We start from the raw sequence: 26,744 nt of genomic DNA on the forward strand, positions 1-26,744 counted from the left end.
GCTAGTGGAGGGGAGATGGGATTATCTGCTGTGTGTCAGGAAGAGTAGGGCCTTCCCCAGCTCCCTTACTACTAACATTACACAGGGGTCCTAGCTTGCCCTTCTCAATGGTCCACTCAGATGATTCCTCTTGGCGAATGTCTGCCCCACATCTGTGTGTCACTCAGCAACTTTGGCCACCTATCCAGTGTGGGATCTCTAGATCACAAGGTGGGGAAAGGGGTGAGGAATGACCTGGAATCCTGGCCTCTGGCCTTAGAGCCTCACTTGTTAAAGGGAAAGGGGCAAATAAGATCTGAACATCAAAAATTATTTCAGCTTGCCTTCCTTCTCACTCTTCTCTGTCCCCTTCTCCTCTTGTCTTCCCTGAAAACCACTTTGAGTCTCCTTTGGTTACCAAGATAAAACCAATCCACATTAACTATGGCTGGTATTTTTTTCGCTTTTACTCCAAGTCAGCGCATAGTGCATTTTGCATACATTAGACTATGGAATCATTCAAACAACCTGATGATGAGTGGGTGCCATTGATAACCCCATTTTATAGCTGGGGCAACTGAGGCACAGGGTTGTTAAGCAGCTAACCTGAGGCCACTCGGTCACTTACTTGTGGTGGGCCCAGGATTTGAATCCAGGTTTGCTCAACTCCAAAGCCTGTGTACTAAACGACACTTCCTGCCTTGATAAGATAATTGTGGTTGTTACTTGGCCAAATAAAGAGCCTATGGAGAAGTTGTTTCCAATGAAGCATATCAGCTTCTAAATCTGGCTGAACATTGGACTCTCCAAAGGGGCACAAAATACAGCTTTCCGGGCACCATCTTGAAGTGACTGATTCAGCAAATTGGTGGTAGGCAGCGAGGCACCTGTAGTTTGGTAAAGCTCCCAGGTGATTCTGATAATGAGCTTGTGCAGAACCCATTTACCTAAGGAGAACGTGGGTTCAAAGGAACTGGACGGCTTTTCCTTATTTAGAGTAGGAGGCTGTTGGCTTCCAAGAATGAGGGCTAATTAACTTTGGGGAGCTTCCTAGAGTGACCTTTGCCCTCAGTGAAAGTGTGGGGATTGAGACAAGAGAGAGACATCCTTGGCGGCTAGGAGGAGGGGTAGGGTGTTTGTTGTCAGGCTCCAGGCTTAGCCCTCGTGGTGTCCCTCCTGGAGATAGTGTGCACTGAGTGCAGTGGCTGCTGGAGAGTGGGTGGAGAGATGAAGGTGATAGGGGTGGGATTAATTAAAATATCAGGCAGTGTGGCTGGGCACGGTGGTTCACACCTGTAATCCCAGCGCTTTAGGAGGCCAAGGCAGGTGGATCACCTGAGATTGGGAATTCGAGTTTAGCATGGCCAACATGACGAAACCCTGTCTCTACCAAAAAAATACAAAAATTAGCTGGGTGTGGTGGTGCACTGCAATCCCAGCTACTCGGGAGGCTGAGGCATGAGAATTTCTCAAACCCAGGAGGCAGAGGTTGCAAGTGAGTGGAGATCGCACCACTGCACTCGGGCTGGGGCAACAGAGAGAGACTCTGTCTCAAAGAAAAGAAGCAGTGAACCTTTAGATTATCCCACTCTAAAAGTGAGGCAACCTTAGTTTGTCTGGGTCTTTAGAAGCAGAAGTGCCCTTGGCTATTCCTAGGCTGAGGGCCCCACCTAGTTCAAGTCTTCTAAACATCCAGTGTTTTGCTATATTCATTTACCACTTGTTCTATTAGACTCTTAGGTCTTTTTTTTAATGACTCACTTATTAAATAATGTGCATTTATTTACAAAGCATCAATATCACTACATTTAATGGAAAATTAGCAACCCTGGCTACACCTAGAAGGTAACTGTTAATAAATAGGATGAAACCCAAGGCTGGAATTAACTTCTCATTGGATCCTGCAGCCTATGCTCCTTTCATTGAAGGGTGGTATCAGCCAACTGAGACCTCCTCTAAAGTCTGTGAAGGATTGAATTAAGAGAATTGGAAAGGGCACACATTTCTCATGATGTGATTCAATATTGATTAATTCCAGGTCCACCTATTATCTAAAACCATGTTACTTAAAATGGCTTATAAATACCACAGCACCAGAATGTAAACTCCATGAGGGCAGGGTTTTTGGTTTTGTTTTGTCTTTTAAAAATCTGTTCATTGCTGTATTCCTAGACTCTGGAACAGTACTTAGAATATAGTAGGTGTTCACATATTTATTGAGTACGTGGACTCTTTTTAGACTGAGAAGCGGAATATAGAGTCAGAGGGTCCGACTGGTGATCGAATGTCTTCGTTCCTTACTCAAGCCCACTCGCCCACTTAGTTTTGAGAACTCTGGTGACCCAACCTACAGCCTGTCCCACCTTCAGCTTCTTCCCATTCCTTGGATGCACATGTTGTTGTGAGGATCAGACGAGGTCATGGATGGGCAGGACTCTGAACTGCGTGCCCTCTGCACAGGGAAACAGCTGGGCCAATTATAAATTGCAAAGGGGATGCCTGATGGTGGCCCCATGGCTTTTCATATGCTTTGGGCTGTTGTGAGAGAGAGTGCCCAAAGCCTGATTCTGGAACATTTTCTTTGCTCTCTTCTAAATGAGAACCTGCTTGCTTCAATTCTCCCACTGAGCAATCATGCTGACATGAAGGAGATGGAGTCAGACCTTACATTGTTGAGACCAGATTCTGTGTTCTACTGAGTATTGGGAAGGGTGATGTAGGCAGGCACCCACTATGTTCCCTGTGAGTGCTTATTTTTAATAAAAACCTTGGTATACTGCTATTAATGAAAATAATAATAATAATAAATTACTCCTGCTAATAATATAAGGAAACACCCACTGGTCTGTGACTGAGCCAGCCTTGCCTGAAGGCAGGGGAACGAATTCAGTGACCTCTTGACACTGATCTCAGCCCTTTGGTTCTATTACCACCTTGTAAACCTGAGCTTGTTCTGTTTTTATCCCTAGGGAGTTGTGGTTAGAACCTGCCAGAAATTTCTCACAATGAATCAATCTTCCATTGGTCACTGCCCTTTTCAACATGCCTGTCATTCAAGATTTACGATTTCCTAGGCATTGACAGAGAGAAACTGGCCATGTGGACCAAGGCAGTGGGATTTACGTGACACCCGCCAAGCCGGTGAGGCTAAGTTCCACTGCTGAAGTCTGATACCTGTCATCTGCTGTGGGGTGACATCCACACCATGTCATTCTCCATTCATTCAATACATATTTGTGGATTCCTAGAATGCCCCAGCCGCTGTGACAGTCCAGCTCAAGAGAGAGGAAGTACATGAGACATTACCACACAGTGTAGTATGTGCTGGTAGACTCTGGAGCAGAGAGACAACAACTCAGGTGGGGGCTGAATGGTGGCAGGGTGGGCTCCTCAGGAAAGGCCCCCCTGGGGAAGCTGTGTTTGGGTTGGGGTCTAAGGATGAGCAGCAGTTAGCCAGGGAAGACAGGGAGTAAAGGTACCCAGGCATGTGGGGCAGTCTATGCAATAATGTGGGGACTGGGGGAGGAAGGAGAGAGAAAGAGAATGGGAGAATGGCCTGCCTGTTTGGGGAAATGAAAGGAGCCAGTATGTAAAAAGTCAGGTGAGACACAGCTGGAGATCAGGCTGCAGAAATAGGTAGGTGCCAGGTCACAGAAGCCCTTGTGAATAGTATCATGGAGGCTGGACTTCACTCCAAAGGGCATGGGAGCCATCAAAGGGTGTTGAACATTATAGAATGTTCAACATTCTATAATGTGCACAGAGATGCACATTATCGAAAGGCCAGGAAGGCCTCTGGGATCTCCTCTTCTCCAAATTATGGCTCTGGGGACAGCTCCCTATAGTGCTCTTGGGCAGCACCAAACTGGTGTTTAGGCTCAGCTCACATGCAGCTCACAGCAAGATGGTGACAAATGACTCATCCTCAAACAACAGAGCAGGCATACGAAGGAGGCCCCGGTTAGGGTCTTGCTTACCTGGTTTGCTGATGGCCTGTGCATTTAATTATAGAACAGAATGCCAAGCCACTTGTGCCTTCTCAAACACTTTTTAACCTTTCTTCTACACCATGCCCTGCACCTCCCCTCCTCTCTCTGCTCTTCTCCCTTCCACCCTCAAATTTCTAAGCCATGTCCAGGTCTCGTTTTCACCTGTGCCAGAGAAGATCTATCCGACTTTGGCCATGGAAGGGGTATAGCAGGTATCAGTTGGAGAGGGCTGGAAAAGGTGCCTGGTGCTAGATATGGACAACCTGAGCTTCCAGTCCTGGCTCTTGCAGCCACCAGACATCTGACATGGGGCAGAAGCACTTTTCCTCACTGAGCCTCTGTTTCCTCATCTGTAAAATGGGAATCACGTTATGGTGATGGTGTGATATTTGAACAATTTTTTTTTTTTTTTTTTTGCGAAATTCCTTTGTAAACTGCAAAGCTCTGAATAAGTGTTTATTTGGTATTATTAGGAACTGCTTTGCTGGAATAGTCTACCAGAGGGATGGAAGGAGAGGAACTGAGAAATCCAGTCTTTGAAATATTTTTATCATATGAGATACAAATATATATCTATATAAATATAGATATAAATACGAACAAATATATCTGTCATAAAATTTAAAAAAGGATGAACCTTCCCCCCAATCTCACCCCTAGCAGCAACTATTAATTGTTGTATATCCTCCCAGACACATACAAAATATATATATTCAAACAAAAAATATAATCATAAGCTTTGTTTTTTAGCTTGTTTATTCACATTACATGGAAATCTTTCAGCATCATGGCATATAGATCTGTCTTTTTAATACTACTTCATGGTCTAGGTGAACCATAGTTTATTTAGCATTTTCCTTTCGGTAAACATTAAAGTTAGTTGCAATTTTTCATCATATATTTTTTTCTGGTCTTTTGTACATATATCTATGAGAGAAATTCCTAGAAATAGGGTTGCTGACTCAAAGGATACGAGCATTTTAAATTTTGGTAGGTACTACCAAATTGCTCTTCATAAAGACTGTACAAATGCACCCTCCCACAAACAGAGTGCCTGCCTTCCATGCCTGGACCAACCACAGGCGTTACCACCTCTGCTGAAGCTTTTTTATGAGACAAGGTCTTGCTCTGTTGCCCAGGCTGGAGTGCAGTGGTGCGATCTCTGCTCACTTCAACCTCTGCCTCCCAGGTTCAAGTGACTGTCATGTCTCAGCCTCGGGAGCAGCTGGGACTACAGGTGTGTGCCACCAAACCTGGCTAATTTTTGTATTTTTGGTAGAGATGGGGTTTTGCCATGTTGGCCGGGCTGGTCTCGAACTCCTGGCCTCAAGTGATTTGACTGCCTTGGCCTCCCAAAGTGCTGGGATTACAGGAATGAGCCACCATGCCTGGACTGCTGAGGTTTTTTTTTTTTTTTTGAGACCAAGTTTCACTCTTGTAGCCCAGGCTGCAGTGCAATGGCATGATCTCGGCTCATTGCAACCTCCGCCTCCCAGGTTCAAGTGATTCTCCTGCCTCAGCCTTCCAAGTAGCTGGGATTATAGGCATGCACCACCATGCCTGTCTAATTTTGTATTTTTAGTAGAGATGGGGTTTCTCCATGTTGGTCAGGCTGGTCTTGAACTCCCAAGCTCAGGTGATCTGCCCGCCTTGGCCTCTCAAAGTGCTGGGATTACAGGCATGAACCACCGCGCCCAGCCTTGCTGAGGCTTTTAAAACCATGAAACTCTCCTCCTCCCTCAACTGGTCATGTGGCCACTGCCTGCTTCATCACACTGCTCCTCTGTCTGACAAGCCTGTTCTTATATAACACCAGTAGGTAGGGCCATCCGAGACATGGTTACCCAATAAAATGGTAGGAACCAGCCCTAGGGTATTTGGGAAACTGGCTTGGAGGGTTCAATGGAATATTCACATTTCCAAACATAAAATCTAGCAGCAATAGGGAAACGTACTTTAAGCAGATAGTTTTGCGCCTGAGACAAGAAATTATTATTATTGTTGTTATTAAAGTTCTGACACACAGATCCTGGTTGTGTTTGGAAGGAGGATAGTCAGAGAGAGGAGGAAGATATGAAGAGGTCCAGGTGTTAGTTTTAAAAAGTGTGTCTGTCATTGTCGAGCTGTGGCTGGTCCCACAACCTGGTTCTATCAGGCCTTTGGTGTTACAAAATGCAAAACACCAGGCAACCAAATAGCGTTTCCACAGAAGTATCCCATGACCTCTGGTGCTGTGTACAGGTGAGACAGTGAGCACTCAGAAAGGGATGGCCTGGCTGGGGAGGGCGAAAGGGGCCTCTCCAGCCTCTGCAACCTAAAACAAGGGGCCAGTGGAAAGTTCTGGAACTGGATCACTAAGAAGACAGGCCCCACTGCTGGCGTGTGTGGGATGACCAAAGAATTAGGAAGCTGAGATTGGAGCTGGTTTCCAAGTCAACTGGCCCGTTTTAAAATTCTCATAAGCAGGGACAGAGGATCAAGCCAAGAGCACTAGGGAGATGGTGATGAATGGATATTGTGTAAGATAGATGGCTATGTGCTGGGGAAGGAGGAGAGAGGATTCAGAATTATAGGAATAATACATGAAATTACTGACAAAAGTAGCCTTTTATGTGTATTATCTAATTTAATCCTCTTAACCTTATAGAGTTAGCACTGTCAGGATCCACATTAAAAAACAAAAACAAAAACGAAGCAGAAGCTCGGAGAAGTCAAATTACTTGGCCAAGGTCAAGGTCACACAGCCACATGTGGCAAATCTGGAATACAAACTTAGGTCTATCTGACTTTAAACCAAAATGCTGCATATAGCTTCGGTTTCAGCATGGCAGGGTTCAACTTGGAGGTAGAGGATGGTGTTGTAGATTACCAGATATGACAGTGGTAGGTTTTCTTCTTCTGTCTTGATGAAAGATGAGCTATTTTTATCCTGTTGCAGGACAACGTGAAGGATCATGACTTCCATTTTTGAACTGACATTGTAGATTTGTGTATATTTGACAGCTCTACCACATTCCCAACCCTATGCCCTCCTATTACCCTTTTTGAGAATACTGGGCTAGTTGGGGGCAGTGTTGGGGGACTTGGGCCTGGGCGTATGCTGGGAGGAAAGGCAAGGAGATTATGCAGTGTGGTAGTAGGGACTGGGGGAAGTTTTTTTGTTTCTTGTTTTTGTTTTTAAAATCCTAGTTGGTCCCCAGTGGAGCCTCCAGACCTCCTCAAAGTCTTTGAGGTTGTGATTAATTACCGTATAAACTAGGCAGTCCTTGGCCTTGGTGTTGCCATTCCAGCCTGTAATTATCTTCATCACAAGTTGCTGTCTGGCTTTGTTCTGTAGGTAGAGGCTCTTTCGCTGGTCCTGCATGTCCCTGAGTCACTAGCAGGCTCACTTGTGCTTATCCAAACTGGTGAATCATTCGCTGTCACCCTGGAGAGCAGTGCAGTTTGGGAAGGCGTGGGTGCTCCCATGGAGGGGGTGAGCCCCTCTGTCTTCTTTCTAGGCATGCGTAAGAAGCAGTGGCAGAGAATTATGGAACAGAGGGTGTTATCATAGGCGACCTATGAGCCAGGCACGTTCATACGTGTCATCTCAATGAAAGCTTTACAGCACAGGTTATACAAGTAGTACACAGGGATAAACAGCAAGGTTCTTAGGTGGGTTTCAGACCTGGCTCTGCCACTTATCTAGAGGTATGACCTTGGCCCAACCTTCCTAACTTGTCTATGCCTTGATTTCCTCAACTATAAAATAGAGATAAAAACGGTAACTGCATCCAAGAGCTTTTGAGAGGAATTGATGCAAAGATACAAGTATAGTGCCTAGCAAACTGCAAGCACTCCACAGGGGTGGTGATGCGGATGCTACTACTGATGCTGGGACAAACTTACACCCATTTTACAGATGGGAGAACTGAGCCTCAAGTTGTCCAAAGTGGCATAGCTAGTAAGTGGTAGACTTGGGATGAAAACCCCAGTCTGTTTCCAAGTCAGGAACCCTTTCCTCCATAATGCTGTCTGCATAAATTAGACTGTTGGGCTGAAAACAATCCATTCAAACCACAAGGGTACATTGGCCCAGGTTGCTTCTATGTTTTATCCTCAATCTGAAGCAATATAATGAGCAATGTAATGAGATTATGTTAATATTTACTCAGGGTTCTGGGAAACCCAGAAGGGTTTCAGGGTAAACCATCTTCCAGCAAGCAAGGGCTTGCCCGCTAATTCCCCTTTCTTCCAAGACTGATCAGATTGCCCAGTGCCTAGTAAAATGCCAGTTTCCTTCTATGTGGAGGGAAGCAAAGCTGTCAGCTCCTGCTGGGGCACAGGGAGAGGATGTTTCTTATGGATGGGTAGGTGGTGCTTAGGGGTAGAGGCTCTGAGATCAGGCAGACCTGGTTTCTATCTGTCCTTCCCAGCAGAGTGACCTCGGGTAAGTTACTTAATGTCTCTCAGCTACAATGTCCTCATCCTTAAGATGGGGGATTATCATGCTACGTTGTGGGGCCTTTGTGAGGATTAAATGAGATCTTAGTATCTGGCACACAGTAAGTGCTTAATAAAAATAATAAGGCAGAGCTGGGTAGATTGAGGGTTTCGTTTACAGCACTTTGGCAGCAAGTCTCTTGTTTCCTGCCATTCAGAGACCCTGGCCAAACTATGTCCATTGTGGCCACATGACCATTGGCATGTCAGCCTCCAAAAGAGAGATGGCTGCTTAGCAGGCATTAACCAGATCAGAGGTTCTTTGATTCAGCACAGTGCTCTCTTTTTGCACTGCTGTCAGTCCACCAACAGTATTAATCACAGCAACCATTCATGGTGCAAGGTGATCTCCCTAAACTTACATTGTATCTTTAATCCTCACAGCAGCCTTCGGGGATGGTATTTCCATCTGTAGATGTGACAATAGGGGCACAGAGATGGTAGGTAATTGCCCAAGGACACATAGCTGTTGGAGAAAGTAGTATTGGAGCAAAATCTATGTGTGTGCATCTAGATTGACCAACCTTCTTGGTTTGCCTGGGAATATGGGGTTTTCTAGGATGTGGGGCATTCAGTGCTAAAATCAGGAAAGTCTAAGATGAGTTGGTTACTCTGTATGCGGCCTCTCCATGGAGGGTTGGTTGGTGGGCCTGGAAAAGGGATGGGGATAAGAGAGAGAAGAGGAGGATGCAGAGAGAATGGCAGAAGCAACTCTGCACTATTTCTTTCTGCAAAGACATCTTTTCAATTCAACCTGCTTGTTCAGTTCAACAAGCAGGTTTGAATGCCCTCCTCTTTGGAGGGAGTCATGTCAGGACTTTCTGGGTATTTGACCATGATGAAGAGTGCTGTCTGCCAGGGCTCACCAGGCTGGATGTGGAAAAATGGTGCCCCAAACCAGCCCCACATGGCAGAATAGGAAACATGCTGTCATCTTGCTTCATCTGAATCTCCATTCCATGAAGGCAGGAATTCTTTTCTTTTTTACCTCTATAGCTGAAACTCCAGTGCTCAGAACATGGCAGAAACTCCAGAAACGTTGGTGGAATGTAGAGTATTGAATAGTTCCAAGTACAAACCAATGGTCCAGGGAGATTTAAATTCTGATGAAGGCAATCTGGTGAAGACTGAATGGAGAAATAGCATTGGAAATGGTTTGGGTACCACGTGTTGGGACCAGGAAGCAGAGAAGCACAGAATGCTTGTGTGGAAGTGACATGGGCCCACTGCACCTGGGGTGGACCATGTGAGGTAGAGTTGGAGACCAAGGGCCTGAGGACTGGACATGTCGGTGGAGACCAGGTGGTGGAGGATGGAGAATGCCATGCCCTCAGGGAGTTTGGACTGCCTGTCGTTAAGCCATTTTTTTCCCCAAATTTCAATCCCCCTCATTCCATTGTCACCATATTTGCCATGACTGTGTAACTACCTATATTACTTATTTAATACTTTTCCTTCAAGTGACTTACTTTTTAACTTTACATTTGTTTTCATATCAAACATGCATGGCTGTTAAAATAAAAATTATGATTTGAACTTAGAATCATCTTGCCTACCACATGAGGTAGGTGTACTTCCCTCTGAGGACCACAGCTCCAGCAACTGGGGGAATCAACAAAGATTTTTGCAAGAAGAAATGATTCAGTTGCTTTTTGAGAAGACTACACACGTGAGGAAGTACTGAGTGGAAGATATGTGCATAAAATTTTGGCACAATTGTGACTAACATGGTAAGAAATATTATCAACGCAAGTTTGGGGGGACATTTCAAAGTCTCTCTATGGTCATCCGGATGAAATATGCAAGAACTGCTCTCTCTCTCTCTCTCTCTGTCTTTTCTCTTCTTGGTCTCACTTTGCCCTCTTTCCCAGCAACTCTGCCTTCTCCCCCATGCTCGCTGCCAACAGCTCTGAGGAATGGGAGGGATTGCAGTTCAAAGAGTAAACAGGTCTACTCTGAGTAAGGCCATGGGCCGTGCAGTGACCCTCAGTGGGTCTGGGTGCTTGGCAATGATGCCTGCACTGGCATGATGCTGTGGCTTTCCAGGCTTGTTTTACCTGGTTGTGCAAAGAATGTTACCCCCAGCCAAGGCTCAAGTTCACAGACCATTGGCCCATCCCCTAACAAGCATATTATTCCCAGCTGGGCATTGAACTTCCAAGTTAAGGTGACCTGCCAAGCTGGAAAGAAAATGGATTTGCAAAAATCAGATGTTTGCCAAGAGCACCATCCCCCACCACAACCATACACAATTGTGAGATCTAAAGTTGGACTCCCTGAGGTTTTCTGCCCTGGTGGTTCTGGCAACTCCTGGAGAGCCACAGACTGATGAATTTGAGGATCATAAACCTTAAGAAGACTTTAAAGTATTTTTGGCATTAATCGACAAAGTCCACAGCAAACCAGGCATGCCCTTCTCTCCCACTCCCCTTGTCAGAGACGTCTCTTTCCCCTCGCTCTCCTTACCCCGTTCTTTCCAGCATAACCAAGCTTAATAGCCTCCATGTTTCCACTGTAAGGAAGTGAGCCGAGTGTGGTTGGTTTGTTTCACGGCAGGGCTATCCTCACACGAAAAGTTTTCAGATGCACTGACTGTGCAGATATTTGGCTCAGTTTGCAGAAGACTTCCTTATTTCAGTTTTACTGTACACCCGCCTACATAATACTTTTTGGTTCTCAGAATTTCAGAGCTATTAACCTCTAAACTTAAATCAAAATTCTCATCAAACTTTCCTAGGGCCTTGTCATAAAAGAAACTAAGTCTCAAAATAGGACTTTTTGGCATACTTTCCTTGTCCAGGAAGACAGATTGACTAATTCCAAACCCTGGACTCACATGTGATTGCTAAGAATAGGGGTGGGGGAGAGAGAGGGGACAAAAATCATAGACATGCCATGACACATATTGGAAGATTTCATCTGAATTTCCCCCAGGTATGAAATTATTCAGAAATAATTCCAAGGGCTTCTTTTCTGACATTCCACCAGTGTGCAGGTGCATATGTTTTGAATGAACTGAATGGATAATTTATACAAATGAGTCTTTTTGCATAGTTGCAATGGATGTGCTGTCAACTCTCCGATATCACTTCCAGGAGGTTTGTAGATGCATTCTTTCATGGGCATGAGCAGGTCTGGATCTCCTGCTTTCTATCTGAAAGTCACTGGTCTGGATCTCCTGCTTTCTATCTGAAAGGCGTTATGGGCAGCAGTCTGGTTGATTTTATACTACTTTGATACACTCTCAATTGCATATGAAGAATGAGGATGGAGAAACTGATAGTGACCCTCACCCCAATTAGGTTTCACTACTGCCCTTGACCTTCATATTTAATGCCTTTGTTATCACAGCAACTCTTTGCTCTATTTCTGGATCCAAATGCCTAAGGATCTCCCTGGGGTGTTTAGCTTGCTCAGTGCTATTAAACCTGGTGGGTGGCAGAGTGACCTTTGTATCACAAGAGCCTCATGACTTCCCAGGCAAGACCAAGTCACAACTTTTCCAATGGATTTCCCCTCAATTCTTATTCTGAGCATTTGGCTTTTTAAACATTTGGTTCTGAAGGGCAGGGGCTAAACATTGTTCTACAAGATCCAAACCTGTTTGTATATTTTATACTTTTTTTTTCATTTCAACTTGCCAATCTCGCTCTTCTGAGAAACAGTCACATTTCCAATTGCATTCCAGAACTGAGCTTGACTTCCCATGTCTATGTAAGATCTTGTAATTCAAATTTCAGCCAGCTGCTGAGCCTCTCTTTTCTGGAGGGGATTGTGGTTAAGAGATCTTGTTTTGCAATGACGCTGTCTGGTCTGAGCTCCAGCTACTTGTCTTATTTACTGTGCAACCTTGGCCGTGTTAACTTATCAGGCTCATGAGGCTCGGTTTTCTCATTTGTAAAGTGAGAAAATGAACAGCATCTGTCTGATGGAGTTTTTGTAAGGCTTAAATGAAGTAATGCAAGTTAAATTCCTGTCTAGTCACTGGGACAAGATTAAAACTTAACGAATATGAATAGTCACTATTCTGTTTCTTTTTTTCTATGCCATTCCAGCTTCACCTGCTTCTCTTACTTTTTCCTTTTCTTTTTTCTTTTGTTTTCTTTTCTTTCTTTCTTTTTTTTTTCTTTTTTGAGATGGAGTTTCACTCTTGTTGCCCAGACTAGGGTACGATGGTATGATCTTGGCTCACTGCAACCTCCACCTCCCAGGTTCAAGCGATTCTCCTGCCTCAGCCTCTCGAGTACCTGGGATTACAGGTGCCCGCCACCATGCCCAGCTAATTTTTGTATTTTTAGGAGAGATGGGGTTTCACCATGTTGGCCAGGCTGGTCTTGAACTTCTGACCTCAGGTGATCCACCCACCTCAGCTTCCCAAAGTGCTGGGATGACAGGATGCCGCGCCACTGTGCCTGGCCTCTTCTACTTTTTCTTAGAAACATGGAGGGTTAGTTCTCCGGCCACTCATATGAAACTTCATTCCTTGCTAAGGTGGAGGTATTGGAGTTCAAGCTCTACACTTAGTGGAGGGAGTAAATAAGCATTTCCAGAGAGCCCACCAAGTGCCATGCAATCTCCTAATGCTTTGTACTATTTCTCGTTTAACCCCCCAAACAGCTCACTGAGTATGTTAATATCCCCAATAAACAGATAGGGAAACTGAGACCTAAAGTTTGAGCAAATATGGCAAAGTTGCCCTAGGCTGTCTGGCTTTAAAAATGATGTCCTTTTCACCACACCAGGCTGCTTCTGAGGAGCAGAGCCACCTTGCTTTTCTAAGTCTGTTGGAATAGGCTCTGAGACGCCACAGGTTATCCCAAATAATTAGGCATCTGGATGGAGATTTTATACATATTCTACTTGGGCCTGAGAGTTTGCTGTCTCTCATGGTTCCTGGGTGAAAGAGGCCAGGCCCTGAGACCTTTACCCAAGGTTGGCTCTACCAAAATATCTTCTTGAGTGAGTTCTCTGGTTGATCATCTGTGGAACAATGTGGGAGCCTACTAAATATGAATGGAAAATGAGGAATGCAAAACGGATGGTTTTCTCCACTATCACCTCACCCTTGGAGGTGTTTGCTGATTTGGTAGATATGTGGAGGAACTCAGGAGTCTGAATTTGTAAAGGTAATTTGGATGCTCCATTAGCTTAGAAAGGACACAGCAGGGAGAACTATATAGCAGAGAAGGCTGGATGCCTATGAGGGTAGGGAAGGGAAAACAAGGGGGTGGGGCTGTAGCTGCCCTACCTCCGGTCCATATATGGCTGCATTTCTTTAATCTCTTTTATATTTTGGGATTCCATGGCAGTAGAGAAAGAATTCTTATGTTAACACAATTGCTATCTAATTGTACAGCATGGTGAATATAGTCAATAATGATGTATCATGTATTTGCAAATTGCTAAGAGAGTAGATTGTGTTTTCACCACACGCAAAAATGGCAAGTATGTGAGGTAATGCCCATGTTAATTAGCTCAATTTAGCCATTCCACAATGTGTGTGTGTGTGTGTGTGTGTGTGTGTATATATATATGTATATGTATATGTATATATATGTGTGTGTATATATATATACACACACACATATATATGACATGTCAGAATGTCATGTTTTACTCCATAAATATATACAAATTTTATTTGTCAATATAAAAACAATAATACCTGGAAAAACAAACAAAACATCCTAAGTGCTATACTTATAAAGAAATCTTCCTCATACAAAAAAGAAGAAATTCTGGCCACAGGAAGGTTGCCTGAAAATGGCCACCTTTTTCATGATCTTCCCTCCCTTTCTGAGACTGAGAAATGAGCCTTCTTGAAGACCCTGATGGAAATACTGTGAAGAAACTAAGACAGTTGGATTCAAGAACCAAAATGCTTATCATAGCAGTGAGGTTGGCTTTAAGTCAGGGAATGGTGTAAAGCTATTTGTGGGGAAGGATAAGGCCAGAAAGAGATTAACAAAATACAAGCGAGGCCAAAGGAACAGGGCAGGGGCAAATTAGTTTAGGCAAGAATGGAGGTGTCTTGAGAAGAATTAAAATATGAAGGAGGAGTCCAGAAAATTCATCCTTGGTGCTTGGGTAAGTTTAGCAACATGTTCAGATGCCTGAGTTTTGTGTGTGTATGTGTGTGGGCATGCAAGTGTGTGTGTACACAGTGGGTCATTCTTCTCAGGAAGAGTGAGCCACTCTCCCCTCCTCCAGCACCAAAGTGGCCCCCACCTTGGCACGCCAGTGGCGCATGCCATTGGGCCAGGATTTGCTCAGAATGCAGGCACACAGACATAATGGCAGGAGGCATGACTGGTGTGTTTCACATCAACCTGTTAGAACAACTGTCAGTGTGTGACCTCCCAAACAGAACTCAGGTGCCCCCTTCGGAGACCGTGAAGCTTGTCCTTAGAGGATAATGAAGATCCCCAGGAACCTCATCTAATCCAAAACCAAAAGATTTGGGAAATGTGACCTTTAAAGGGGAGTAGCATTAAGAGGCAAAATGATACTTATTAATTCTGTTGCTTATTTGACTGTAACCAGTATAATAAATGATCATATTCTGCTTGATTTAATTCCCCCTCCCTGTAAGTTTCACAAGACCAGAAGGAGTTTCTTCTTCCCATTGGTCTTACATTAATATTCTTGTATGGCTTTCACTAAATAGATGCCATGTTCTGCCCTGGAGGTAACACCACGTCATTAGGAGGAGATGATAGACAGAAATATATACAAACACACACTTGCTTTCAAAAATAAATATAGGCCCTCTAGTTAAAAGGTATTGTGTAAAGTATGTGAGCATCCTCTTTCTTGCAAAGCAAGCACACAGCTCCCATTAATCTTGTAGTCACAGCCTGTGTTGGTGTTAAGACTCAGATTTCTTAAGGCTTGATACTTGGCTTGAAGAGATTCTTTGTCCTGGCCTTGATTTGGGAATTAAGATCCCTAGGGTTTTTGGTTTTACAGTATGGGTATTCTAGGAGACAACCTGACTGACCTCCCAGTCTCCAGGCCACCACACACAACCTGGTTTGCTTTGCTCTCTTCCCCTTTTCCTCTGTGGGGACCAGAACAGGACTCGACTCAAAGGCTCCGTGTCTGTGCACAGGTTGGAGACAGTGATAAGGCCTTGACCTGTAGGGACGACCGGGAAGATTTCTATGCGGAGTAATTGGGTTTCTAGAGTTTGTTTCAGTTGATTTGAGGGCAAGCTGCTTGGCCTCTCTCTCTTGATTCTTCCCATCTACAGAAAAAAGACAATCAGCTTTGTTTATCACTCCGTTCATTTTGCTATGTCTTTATCAGCCCCCCAGAGAATTCAGGAGCACAGAACAAGTGTTGGAGGTCTCTCTTGCCAGAGTCCTCCTTGAGAACTTACAATGTGTCCATATAAAGGATCTGCTGTGTTTGATGATTTTGTGATCACACTTTAAACTTCCTATCCATAAAGGACATACTTGATGTATCTGAGGCTTGTAGTAGAAGGCCTTGAGACATCCATCTCGTCCCATCATATCTATCTATCTATCTATCTATCTATCTATCTATCTATCTATCTATCTATCTCTATCTATCTATCTGTCTGTCTATCTATCTATCTATCTATCTATCTATCTATCTATCTATCATCTATCTCTATCTATCATCTATCTATCTATCTATCTATCTATCTAATCTATCTATCATCTATCTATCTATATCTATCTACCTATTATCTATCATCTATCTATCATCTATCTATCATCTATCTATCTATATCTATCTATCATCTATCATCTATCTATCTATCTAATCTATCATCTATCTATCTATCTATCTAATCTATCGTCTATCTATCTATCTATTATCTATCTATCATCTATCTATCTATCTATCTATCTATCTATCTATCTATCTATCTGTCTATCATCTGTCTATCATCTTTTTATCGCCAGTACTGTCTTGTTGAAGTTGGCAGTAGGGTGAAAGACCTCAAACTCCAAAGGACTTTCCCTATGGACACAATATACCTGCAATTCTAGCTTTTTTGTTTTTTTTTTTTTAGGTTGGGGGTGAGGGGTATTGTTTTCATTTTTGTTTTTCTTCTGGAAGGTTCAACTAAGACCCAAGTAAAAAGAAGAATCAATAGTTAATAAGTGCCCACTAAGTAGCAGGCACACTTTTAGGTACTTTATTTACAAAAAATCCTCCACAAATAAAGTGGCTTGTGAGTATGAGGTGACATCTTTCCCTCCCCTCCCACCATTACTACCCCAATATGACTCTTCTCAGTAGTCCTCCAATCTAAAATGGACTAAATACAAGTGGATAAAGAAATGGAGATTTAACCGGAATTCTTCAGCTATAAATTAAAGGGCCTATAATTAAAGGTGATTGGGACTGGGTCAGAGAGCCACATCACTTTTGGGGTTGCATTTGAAGTTTACTACCTCTTGACCACACAACCCTACCCCTTCTACTCCCACCCTGCTGTCTCAGGTTAATCTCAGGCAACGGTGTAAAGAAGGTCAAGTTTGTTTCCCTGGAGTCCCACGGGCTGTAGCACTAATGCTTCCCTTTTCTCACGTGTGCCCCCCCACCCACCCCCCACTTCACCATCACCACACACAAATGCCCTGCAGTTGGTGGAATGTAGTTACTTCAGGTTGTGCCTGATTTGTCTCTCAAGCAAAACTCCAGCAGGCCATTCCCTCAGGGCCCTGCTCTCAGATCTGGAACTGATAGACTAATTGGGGCTAATGTGATAATGGGCAATAATGACATTTGTTGTTTTTATCAGTGTGTATATGGGGCGGGGTTTACATTTGCATTTTCACAGGGCCCTTGGCAAGTTCACAGGGTTGAACAGTAGGGAAGGGTGGGAATGTCTGGGGCAGGTTAGGGAGGCAGAGGGGTTTGTCAGAACTCCCCTAAACTGCACTGCCCAAAGCCTCAGGCCCTTCTTCAAGACCTGCCCAGCTTCCAAGACCTTCCCAAGTCCACCCTTGTTCTCCCACTGAGTCTTTTACACTTTCAGAGACCTCCAAATTCATGTAGAAACTAGAAAAATAAGTAAGAAAAGACTAATACTACTGCACACTCACTGTTCCCCCTTAATATAATAACCAGTTTTTATTCTATTCGGTCAGCCTTTGACCATAAGCAGACCCTTTTTTTTCTTTTTAACACAAAGAACTTCTTAGTTTTGATCACAAAATCTTTATCTCTGCCAATTCTCAACTTCCCTTCCCTCTCTCACAAAAGGGAGGCCTGTTGAGTCAAAGAAATCTGCTTAGACACTTTGCTCATGCCAGGCCTGTGTCCTGGAAGGTTCAGCAGAGAAAATTAATGGTTGGGGGATGGTATTTTTCTTTATTAGGAGCAGTCATTCACCCCTACGGGAGAAGGTACATTTGTGACCCAGTGAAGCAGGTACAGGTCCCTTGGCCCAAGGGAATAGAGGTTGCATGGGTATTTGAATTCGTAGATCCTCCCTAATATTCCACCTTCTTCTTGTCCAAACTGTGCTTTTTTATTTCCAGTTTCAGCATTTTGGTCCTCTCGTCTCTAACTCCTATAGGGAGTGTCAATAAACCTTTTAAAAAAGATCATGTAAATGTCAAGAGGAAGTGAAGAACCTAGATAATCCACCAACCAGATAATCAGCTCTTGCGTATTTGAGAGTTGACTGCTTGACCTGACCATCTCCTCATAAGGGACCCTCCCTCCCAGGACCTTCCCTTTCAAACCTCTCAAGGCTCTTACCTGGGGCCAGGGGAGATAGGCTTTTCAAAGTCCATTGAATTGCCAAGAGTTTCTGTCAAGAAGGCAGTCATGGTGCCTGGAGAGAGAACTTGCTGGGAGCCCCTTCAGAGCCTGGTACTTATACAGCTAGGGCAAAGATCTTGATGCCAAAGCAGGGTGGACTAAATACAGACTAATAAATGAGACAAGTGCTCAAGAGGGCCCCCCTATACCATCATCTCCTCCAGATTTGGACTTCTACTCACTTTGCTTTTACATTCCCTCTTCCTGATGGTGTCTTTGGTGAGCAGGGTGCTTTTCACCTGAAACAGCCTCTGAGCTGAAAAGAACAGTCACCACCAAATCAATTCCTCATCTATTAACAGGTTGTCTCTCTGTTCTTGAGACACAGGCATTACCTGGTTAGACCTGTTTTGTTTGAACACTAATGTGTGAGTTGGCCAAATGCAAATGAGCCAATGTTTGTAATCCTTTATTTTATTTTTTTAAAGGGCTGGGTAGCCAATCAGAAGAGGGGGAAGTGACTTAGGGAATTCCCGGTTGGTGGCTTATTGCTTAACATCCTACAAAATGATTTAAAATTATTGTTATATGCATTTATCTTCACTCTGATGAGGGCTCAGACTTGATAACGCCCGTGGTGCCCCATCCCTATAGGAGTTGGTGAGATTGCAGCCTGCTCCCTCCCCTCCATCAGCCACAGCTATTGGATTTCCCACCCAGAATCTTTAGGTAAATGAGGTAAGTCCTGGTTTTTAAAACTTCTTTTGAATCTGGAATCCAAACACCTGAGTGGAAAGAGAAGCCTGCTTTAAACCGGACAGATGAAACTAGAACAGACTCTTGGAGACGGCTGGCAGGAAGTGAAGCTCACCTTACCTGGGCTTACCTCACTGGGTCAAATCAGAATTTTATTTTGGAGGGCAGGTTGGCTACTTTGGATATTATCTGTGAATTTCCTGCATTGTCTGGACTTCTAATCTCTGTGAATTTAAAATTCCCTTCATTTCCCTATGCCTGGGTGGCAAAACCATTCCCCTGGGTTGAATTCTTCTGGAACAAATAGGCAGCTAGAGATAGGTGGCTCTGATATAGCTCAGAGAAGAACTGGTTGGCTAAGTAGCTGTTAGGGCTCAGAGTACATGGTCTTGCTTTCTAGAGATGTCTTCTGCTGGTAATTTTTCTGACTCATGAGCTATATGGAAAGGCCAATTTGTTTTTAATATGCTCCAGGACTGGAAAATGGCTAGAAATAAGCAAGAACATACACAATCGCACTGGAAAAAGTGGCCAGGCAGCCAAGGCAGGCAGAGGTATTGGGGAGAGCTGAATATCTACAAAAACAAAAATTCAGAAAAAGCAAAAATCAATTTTGGCAAGGGGCTTCACTGTATAATAAGGGGACAAACTAACCCTTTGTTTACTCCATTTTGTCCAGAAAACACAAAAATCAGTTTTGGCAAAGGGCTTCACTGTATAACAAGGGGACAAACTAACCCTTTGTTTACTCCATTTTGGGAGACTATGATCAGACAGGCAGTTGTGACTCAGCAGCAACAAATGCCTTCTGAGACAGGGATTCTTTCGATTTTGCTTGGACGTTGTGGAGAAGTGTTAGCCCCAGTGTGGACTGATCTGGGAACAGTGGGAAATTAACTTCTTGTTGGTAAATATCAGGCTAAGGTGAGAAAGCGACATTTTCACCATCCATCTTTGCTGATTTACCATGCTCCCAGGATGGTGGGAGTGTGTGTTTTTAAGATGGAGAGTGTATGCTTCTGAGTTCAAGTTTGCAGGTGTCTCTGCTGGTTATCTGCACTCACCTTGGTAACAGGGAGAAAGTGAGTGAATGGATTCCAAGAACTTACTGATTGAAGTCTAATTCAGGAGTTGGTTCTGCAGCCATGGAGGTAAAGATGTGTTCAGATAGTCTTTCAATGTGTAAAAGGGCAATTAGAGATTCTGTGTGGCTGTGTGTTAATTCCACTGGGGTCGGGGGAAAAATTTATTTCTAACAGAAGAGAAGAAGATACATTATTAGGAAGAATTTCATGGCTAGGAGATACTATCAGAAAACGCTCTTAAGAGATTTTAAGGATGACTTTAATAGCTGCATTTGGAGTTTGCAGAGGATCCACTTTTCCTCTTTTTGTGACCTAAAATTCTGGGACGATGAAATAACTCACCAGTTCCATCTTCTTATAATATGGAGTCATGTAGACAACACTATTTTCACACAAATGGCTAATGGTATTTAAAAACCATGATGGAATGTGAATTAGGAGTCATTTGGAGGTCTATAGTTGAACTCGAAAAAATAATACATGTGATGGAGACAATACTTCACCATGTTTCCAAAATATTTTACAGAGGCATTTTAAATGAAAGTCACTTTGAGGGAATAGCTGTGCTGTAAGTTGTCTTACATGACCGCGCAAGATGGTAGCCTTCATCAAGACCTTTCAAGGTAGTGTGGGTAGGGTGACATGTTTGATTCAGGCCTCATTTGCTATGAAAAGGCTCGAATTCAATTGTATTTGTTCTTTTTTTGGTTAAAAAGCACCTATTTGTTAAATTCAAACAGTCTTTTTTTTTTTTGAGACGGAGTCTTTCTCCGTCCCCCAGCCTGGAGTGCAGTGGCGTGATCTTGGCTCATTGCAACCTCTGCCTCCTAGGTTCAAGTGATTCTCCCAACTCAGCCTCCCGAGTAGCTGGGATTGCATGTGCTCACCACTATGCCCAGTTAAGTTTCGTATTTTTAGTAGAGACGGGGTTTACCATGTCAGTCAGGTTGGTTTTGAACTCCTGATCTCAGGTGATCCATCTGCCTCAGCTTCCCAAAGTGCTGGGATTATAGGCTTCAGCCACCGTGCCTAGCCATATTGTTTTCATTTTTAATCTATTAGTCTATCGTGATCTCCCAATGGAAGTATCGTTGGCTTTTGTGGACGTCAGGAAAGCCCTACATTCCCACTCTGATTCCATGTTTATGGGTACCCTAAATGCTCCCATTAATTGACCAACTTTACCCTGATATTCTTTCAATATCTTTCTGACTCCTTGAAGGTATGAGACAAAATGGAAACTGAGAGGTTAAAAGGTTTACTAGGTTGCATTCAATTAGCGAATTGGAAACTGGAAGGAACTCCTATCGGGTCTCAGGTCAGAACATGAGTGCTTTTGGCCAAAGTTCACTTCTGAGGAAGTAGAATTTCGCTTTCTGGAATCTTGTGATATTTTATTTCCTCCATATCTTTCCCACGCCCCCGCCCCACCCAATCTCCACAAATTTGGGGATTTGAGCACTGGGTTGTGATCATTAGACCATCTTGCTTTTCTGAAAGGCCAGGGCAAGACCCCCGCTTCATGTCACAGTATCAAACACAGACATAGAAGCTTATACAAATTATTGAGAAGTTACTGTCTTTTCTCCCTTCCTCCAGATGGAGTCATCTCTATGCCCTTTCATACAGATGTGATTTACGAAGACCTCTGCGTTAGGGATGGGGTGGCGAGCAAGAATCCCATGGCAGAATCTGCTAACACACTTGAGAAGCAATGTCGTGGTTTTAAGGAAGTCAATCTAAAGCTTGAACCTGATTTTCAGGGATACCATTTTGCTGCCGTTTCAGCCCATTTCTCGTGTTAAGATCGCTGTCTGGTAGAGTTGATGTGACACTCATTTCTGTTGTGGGTGGGGCCCTGGTTGGGAGGCATTGGCTCCACGGCAGCCTGGGTGTCTAGAGACCACATTCTCACCCTGCCTTTGTTACTGGGAAACCGAACGCGGTGCTGTGGCTTTCAGCTTAGGTAAGCCGGGTCTGCGGTGGGGATTGCCATCTGAAGACAGAGGCAGGAGGGCAGCCACACCTTGCCCAGGTTCTCTTAAATCTCTTGCTGTATAACTGAAAGGAGGGCATAGATAATTAATTTTATTTGACATTTTTCATATCTAATTTTTTAAGAATATGATTTTAAAATAATAGATTTGTTCTAAAGAGCAAACAATCGTGCTGTTATTAAAAACGTGTTTACTTACATTGAATGGGGTTTCAAAGGGCCAAGCTACTAAGCTGTGCAGGAAACAAACACTGCAATGAGGAGAATGGCTCCTCACCACAGCTATTCTTAGAGTGGGACACAGTTTCAAGCCAAATGGCACTGATGTCCGGAAACCAGGATGTGCTGAAGTAGAAATTTCCAGGGATCCCTCAGAGTTATTTGCTAAAATGTTTATTATTCTTCAGAGGGGGGTGGAAATACTTCTTTAAGAGTCTTTCCTGAAGAATTTTGAACTCCAGCTTTGGAGTGATGGGAGCACAGTGCAGGGAAGGCGGGATGTGAGGTGGTGTGCTGGATGGCAGTCTAGGCACCTGGTCTTCTAGCACTGGCAGAGCTGTGTGGTCCAGAGCACACATTCCCCTTTGCCAGGCTTTAATTTCCTCCTCTAGGCAAAAGGGTTTGAACCTGACCATCTTTAAGATCCATTTTAACCCTCAGATTCTGTGGCTGTGATGATTGGGGGTGGTGGGAGTGCCTGGGGGTCAGCAGGATGAGCACGAATCTGTGAGAGCTGAGAACAGGTGGGAGAAGCCTTCTAAGGATGAGGCAGGAAAGATTAGCAAGAGCCCTTAAATGGATTCTTTAGGGCCTTCAGAATTTTGGCTAAAGGCTATACCTAGTGGAGCTACTAAGACCTGACACCTGGAGCCTTTATTAAGGATATTAGAATCCACTCCCATGACAACATCCCAGCTTTGTCAATTTGCCTCATGTGTCTCAAGCTGGTGGGAATGTAGAAGTGGATGAAACAGACTGTTTTGTGATGGCAGGGAACAGTCTATGCACGGGGGCAGGTGCTCTACTGGTGTCTTCTATAAAACACCAAAGCAGCCTGCCAGAAAATGGACATTTAGGCACTCGTGGTGTCTACTGAGTTTCTGTGGTACTGATGAACTTGCTTGACTGATTATCCATGACTTACTGAGTAGATCGAACGCATGTGGACTCACTTCTCCTAGAGGAAGACCCTGTGGCTGCCCCAACCACCGAGCAGCCTAACCTGGAGACCCTGACGTGCCCAGAAAGCCTCAACCTTGTATCTGGAGAAACCAGAACATGCAACAGGGCCAAGCAGGGTGGCCCATTTAAAGAGGGTCCTAGGGTTTTAATTGACCTTGTTTTAAAAGAGACACCCTGTAAAATACTCCTATGAAAACTTATTTCACAAGCACCTAACCGCATTCTGTCTTTGGTTTGTTTTACGGGTCCGGGCCCCTTGTTCTGGTCAATTGGTCTGCATTATCTCTCCTCCTCTGATCTTGCCACACACCCTGGCCTCTGGGAGGCTTCCTCCCTTCTTTTTGTTTGTTTGTTTTGTTTTTTTAGCATCTTAGTTGTTATTAGGGGTACTTGCATACTTATTTAAAATATGGCCAGTATAGTTGCATACAAAATGTCTTTTCTGATTAAAACAAAGCCAAAAATAAAAAGAAACCAAAATGCCTATTATAATAGTTGGATTTTTAGACTAACAGACCACCTCGTTAACCCTGCCATTTTATCATAAAAACTTATTGTTACCTTTGTATGACCCTGTCTTAGTGTCCTTTTTCTTTGATGTTGCAGTTATGAACATAAAATTTCATAGCTGCTTTTCCACCCCACTTTCTATCATAGAAGCACAATAAATAATCTTGGGGGCTGGGCTCTTGTTGGCCCAACTGTGGCTTCAAAACATTTCAGTTGCCCATCCAGCCCTTTCTCAGCCTGGTACAACGTCCCCCAAAAGTCTGTTGAGCTTTTCGTGGAATAAGAAGAGAGTCTTCTACTTTTTGAATAGAGCAATGGAGACTGGAGAATATGGTCATCTTGTGGAGGTTATTCCAGGCTTCTTCTTAGGAACCTTAAAAAAAATCTCCTCAGCAGGGCTGATGATATATTCTGGACAATAAGGTGAGCAGAGTCTGAAAGATGAGAGCAATTTTCAGTCTTGTCATGAGGCTGACTAATGATAAGACTTGCTTTGTCTTTGCAGTGTACTCTAGATTTGACTCTAAATTCAGCCTCTGTCTTGATCATACCCACTTAGAAAATTAGAGTGCAGCTAGTTCACCTTTTAGTCATCTTAATTCCACTAGGCAGAAGGCTGTGGGTCAAGGAATGCTGATGGAGTAAAATTTGACTGCATGTGTATCTGAAGGGGTGGGAGGCTAAGAGATTTTATGGCTTGGAAGCTGCTGAGATGTGGTGTGAAGAACACCGGACTTAGAGTTCAGACACCTGAGTTCAAGTTGGACTCTACCACTGGGTAGTTGAATGACTTTGAGCGAGTTATATAAGCTCTAGCATCTAAGTTTTCTCATCTGGAAAATGGAGTTAATAACATCTACTGCATTGGGCTGTTGTAAGGATTAAATTAACAAAGAATGTGAAAGCACCTGAACAAAAGCTTGTGAGTAAATAATTAGTAATTTGTGGAATGAACATCAAGGGAAATCTTCAATTTGGGTGTTTTCAGTGAGTTTCTGTTGGGTCACAGTGAATGTGTATTAAATTCTGGGATTTGGGGTTTTGTGTGTGTGTGTGTGTGTGTGTGTGTGGTGATCGACATTGGTTCTTCACTGTGACCTTGGGAAAAAAATGCAATAGGGTTTTTACTGGGAAGACGGGTAGCAAGGAGATGCATGAACCATATTAAGGGGGGACCTCCAAATTGAACCTTGTTTTGAGTCAGCTGCAAACCACAATCAAGGAGGTCCTGGGAGACCTGGGGTGACCTGGTGTGATTGGGAACATAGCACATTCCTTTTCTTGTGTCCTGATGCCTGGCAAGTAGGGACCTGCAGAAAATACTGATTCCCCTCCAGGCAGTTCACATGATTAGCTTTTAGGAGTGAGTATACCATTGCCCACCCCTAAAATTCTTGATCACGTCTCCAGATGTCTACTGACCACTGATGCTGAGGTCATGAATCTTGGGCATTCTAGAGGCTTTGGGGAAAAAAATTCTACTTACTTCTTTTGCCCAGACACTCTGGGGTCTACCTCTTGGTAAATTATTCAAATGAGGTTTCTGGTCATGCAAATGTGGTTTCTAGAGACTATTTGAATTGAACAAGTAGTTCTTGTTATTAGTAAAACAGCAAGGATCCCTAACCTGGGGTCCAAGGGTAAATTCAGGGTTTCTGTGAACTTGGATGTAAAAAAAAATTGTCTTTATTTTCAATAATCTCTAACTAGAATTTAACATTTTCTTTCAATATGAATGTAGGCAAAACTCCATGGTAGTATTAGCTGCAACTGTAACTGTCACCAGGATAAATCACATTTTCATATCTTATTACACCTATTACATATATCACAAAATGTGGGTATTTGATATCAAGTTAGATCTGCACTAGGTAGATATTCTTATTTAATGTATTAACAAAGAAGCACATATATTGTTATCAGGTTGGTGCAAAAGTAATTGTGGTTCTTGCCATTAAAAGTAATTACAAAAACAGCCAGTCTGGCCAACATGGCAAAACCCTATCTCTAATAAAAATACAGGGGTGGTAGCACACACCTGTAATCCCAGCTACTCAGGAGGCTGAGGCAGGAGAATTATTTGAACCCAGGAGGCAGAGGCTGCAGTGAGCCAAGATCACACCACTGCACTCTAGCCTGGACAACAGAGTGAGACTCTGTCTCAAAACAAACAAACAAACAAACAAACAAAAAACAAAAAAAACCCTGCAATTACTTTTGCACCAACGTAATATGATATCACACATTTATTTTAAAAAGTATTTTGACATTGTCTTTTAATATAAATTTTTTAAAAATCTTATAATATTTTACTTTGTCATGTAAAAATATTATTTTGAGAAGAGGCCTGTAGGCCTTACTAGATTACAAAACAGATCCATCGTACAGATGAAAGGTTAAGAACACCTCATTTATAGCATTCTCTCACACACGACTAACGAAATGACTTCTGAACAGCAGCAGTTGATAGATGTTCTCTGCCAAAAGGGGAATATGATCTTCCCATATGTTCCTGCCTATGGGTAGCCTTGGAGTTGTGAAGGGACTTTGGCATAGTGAAGATGATAATAAGAATGATAATGGTAATTTGTTGAGTGTCTGCTGTAAGCCAGGTTGTTACAGTCCTGTTCAATATCATGTTTAGTTTAATCCTCCCAACAACCTCAGGAGGTAGTGCATGGAACAAAGACAGAAGAGATCCCCTGCCCACCCACGGTAATGAAACATGGGTACAGGTGAAGGCAAAAGTGGGGACTGACCCCTTGGAGATGGCGATGTCATGAGTAGGCAACTTGTGCAGTTCCACAGGGCCCCATGCTTAGAAAGGTTCCATGTTTGGTTTAAGGCTCTGCTGTTGCCATCTTGAAATTCTTCATAAGTTTTGAACAAAGGGCTTTGCTTGTTCCTTTTACACTGAGCTCTGCAAATGATGTAGCTGGTCCGGCCTCTGGTTATGGTGAAATGGAATGTATGACAACTCCTGAGACTGGGAGTCTGGGAAGCTGCTGTGGAGAG

At 43.5% G+C, this 26,744-nt stretch overlaps 1 protein-coding gene across 4 annotated transcripts in view; it reads left to right on the top strand.

Moving 5' to 3' along the window:
• Window positions 1–18,802: 18,802 nt before the first annotated feature.
• EHF (ETS homologous factor) overlaps window positions 18,803–26,744 on the top strand; it is a 42,185-nt gene continuing 34,243 nt past the window's right edge. For 2 of the 4 annotated variants that reach the window (XM_003254401.2, XM_003254402.3), the window contains exon 1: window positions 18,803–18,938. Coding sequence is in view for 1 of the 4 variants with exons in the window: in XM_003254403.3 (XP_003254451.1) it covers window positions 20,102–20,107 (6 nt within the window). In the remaining 3 variants the exon portion in view is untranslated. The other 2 variants (XM_003254404.3, XM_003254403.3) reach the window with 2 other exon arrangements.

Source organism: Nomascus leucogenys, chromosome 15, assembly GCF_006542625.1.
Source record: "Nomascus leucogenys isolate Asia chromosome 15, Asia_NLE_v1, whole genome shotgun sequence".
Taxonomy (NCBI): domain Eukaryota; kingdom Metazoa; phylum Chordata; class Mammalia; order Primates; family Hylobatidae; genus Nomascus; species Nomascus leucogenys.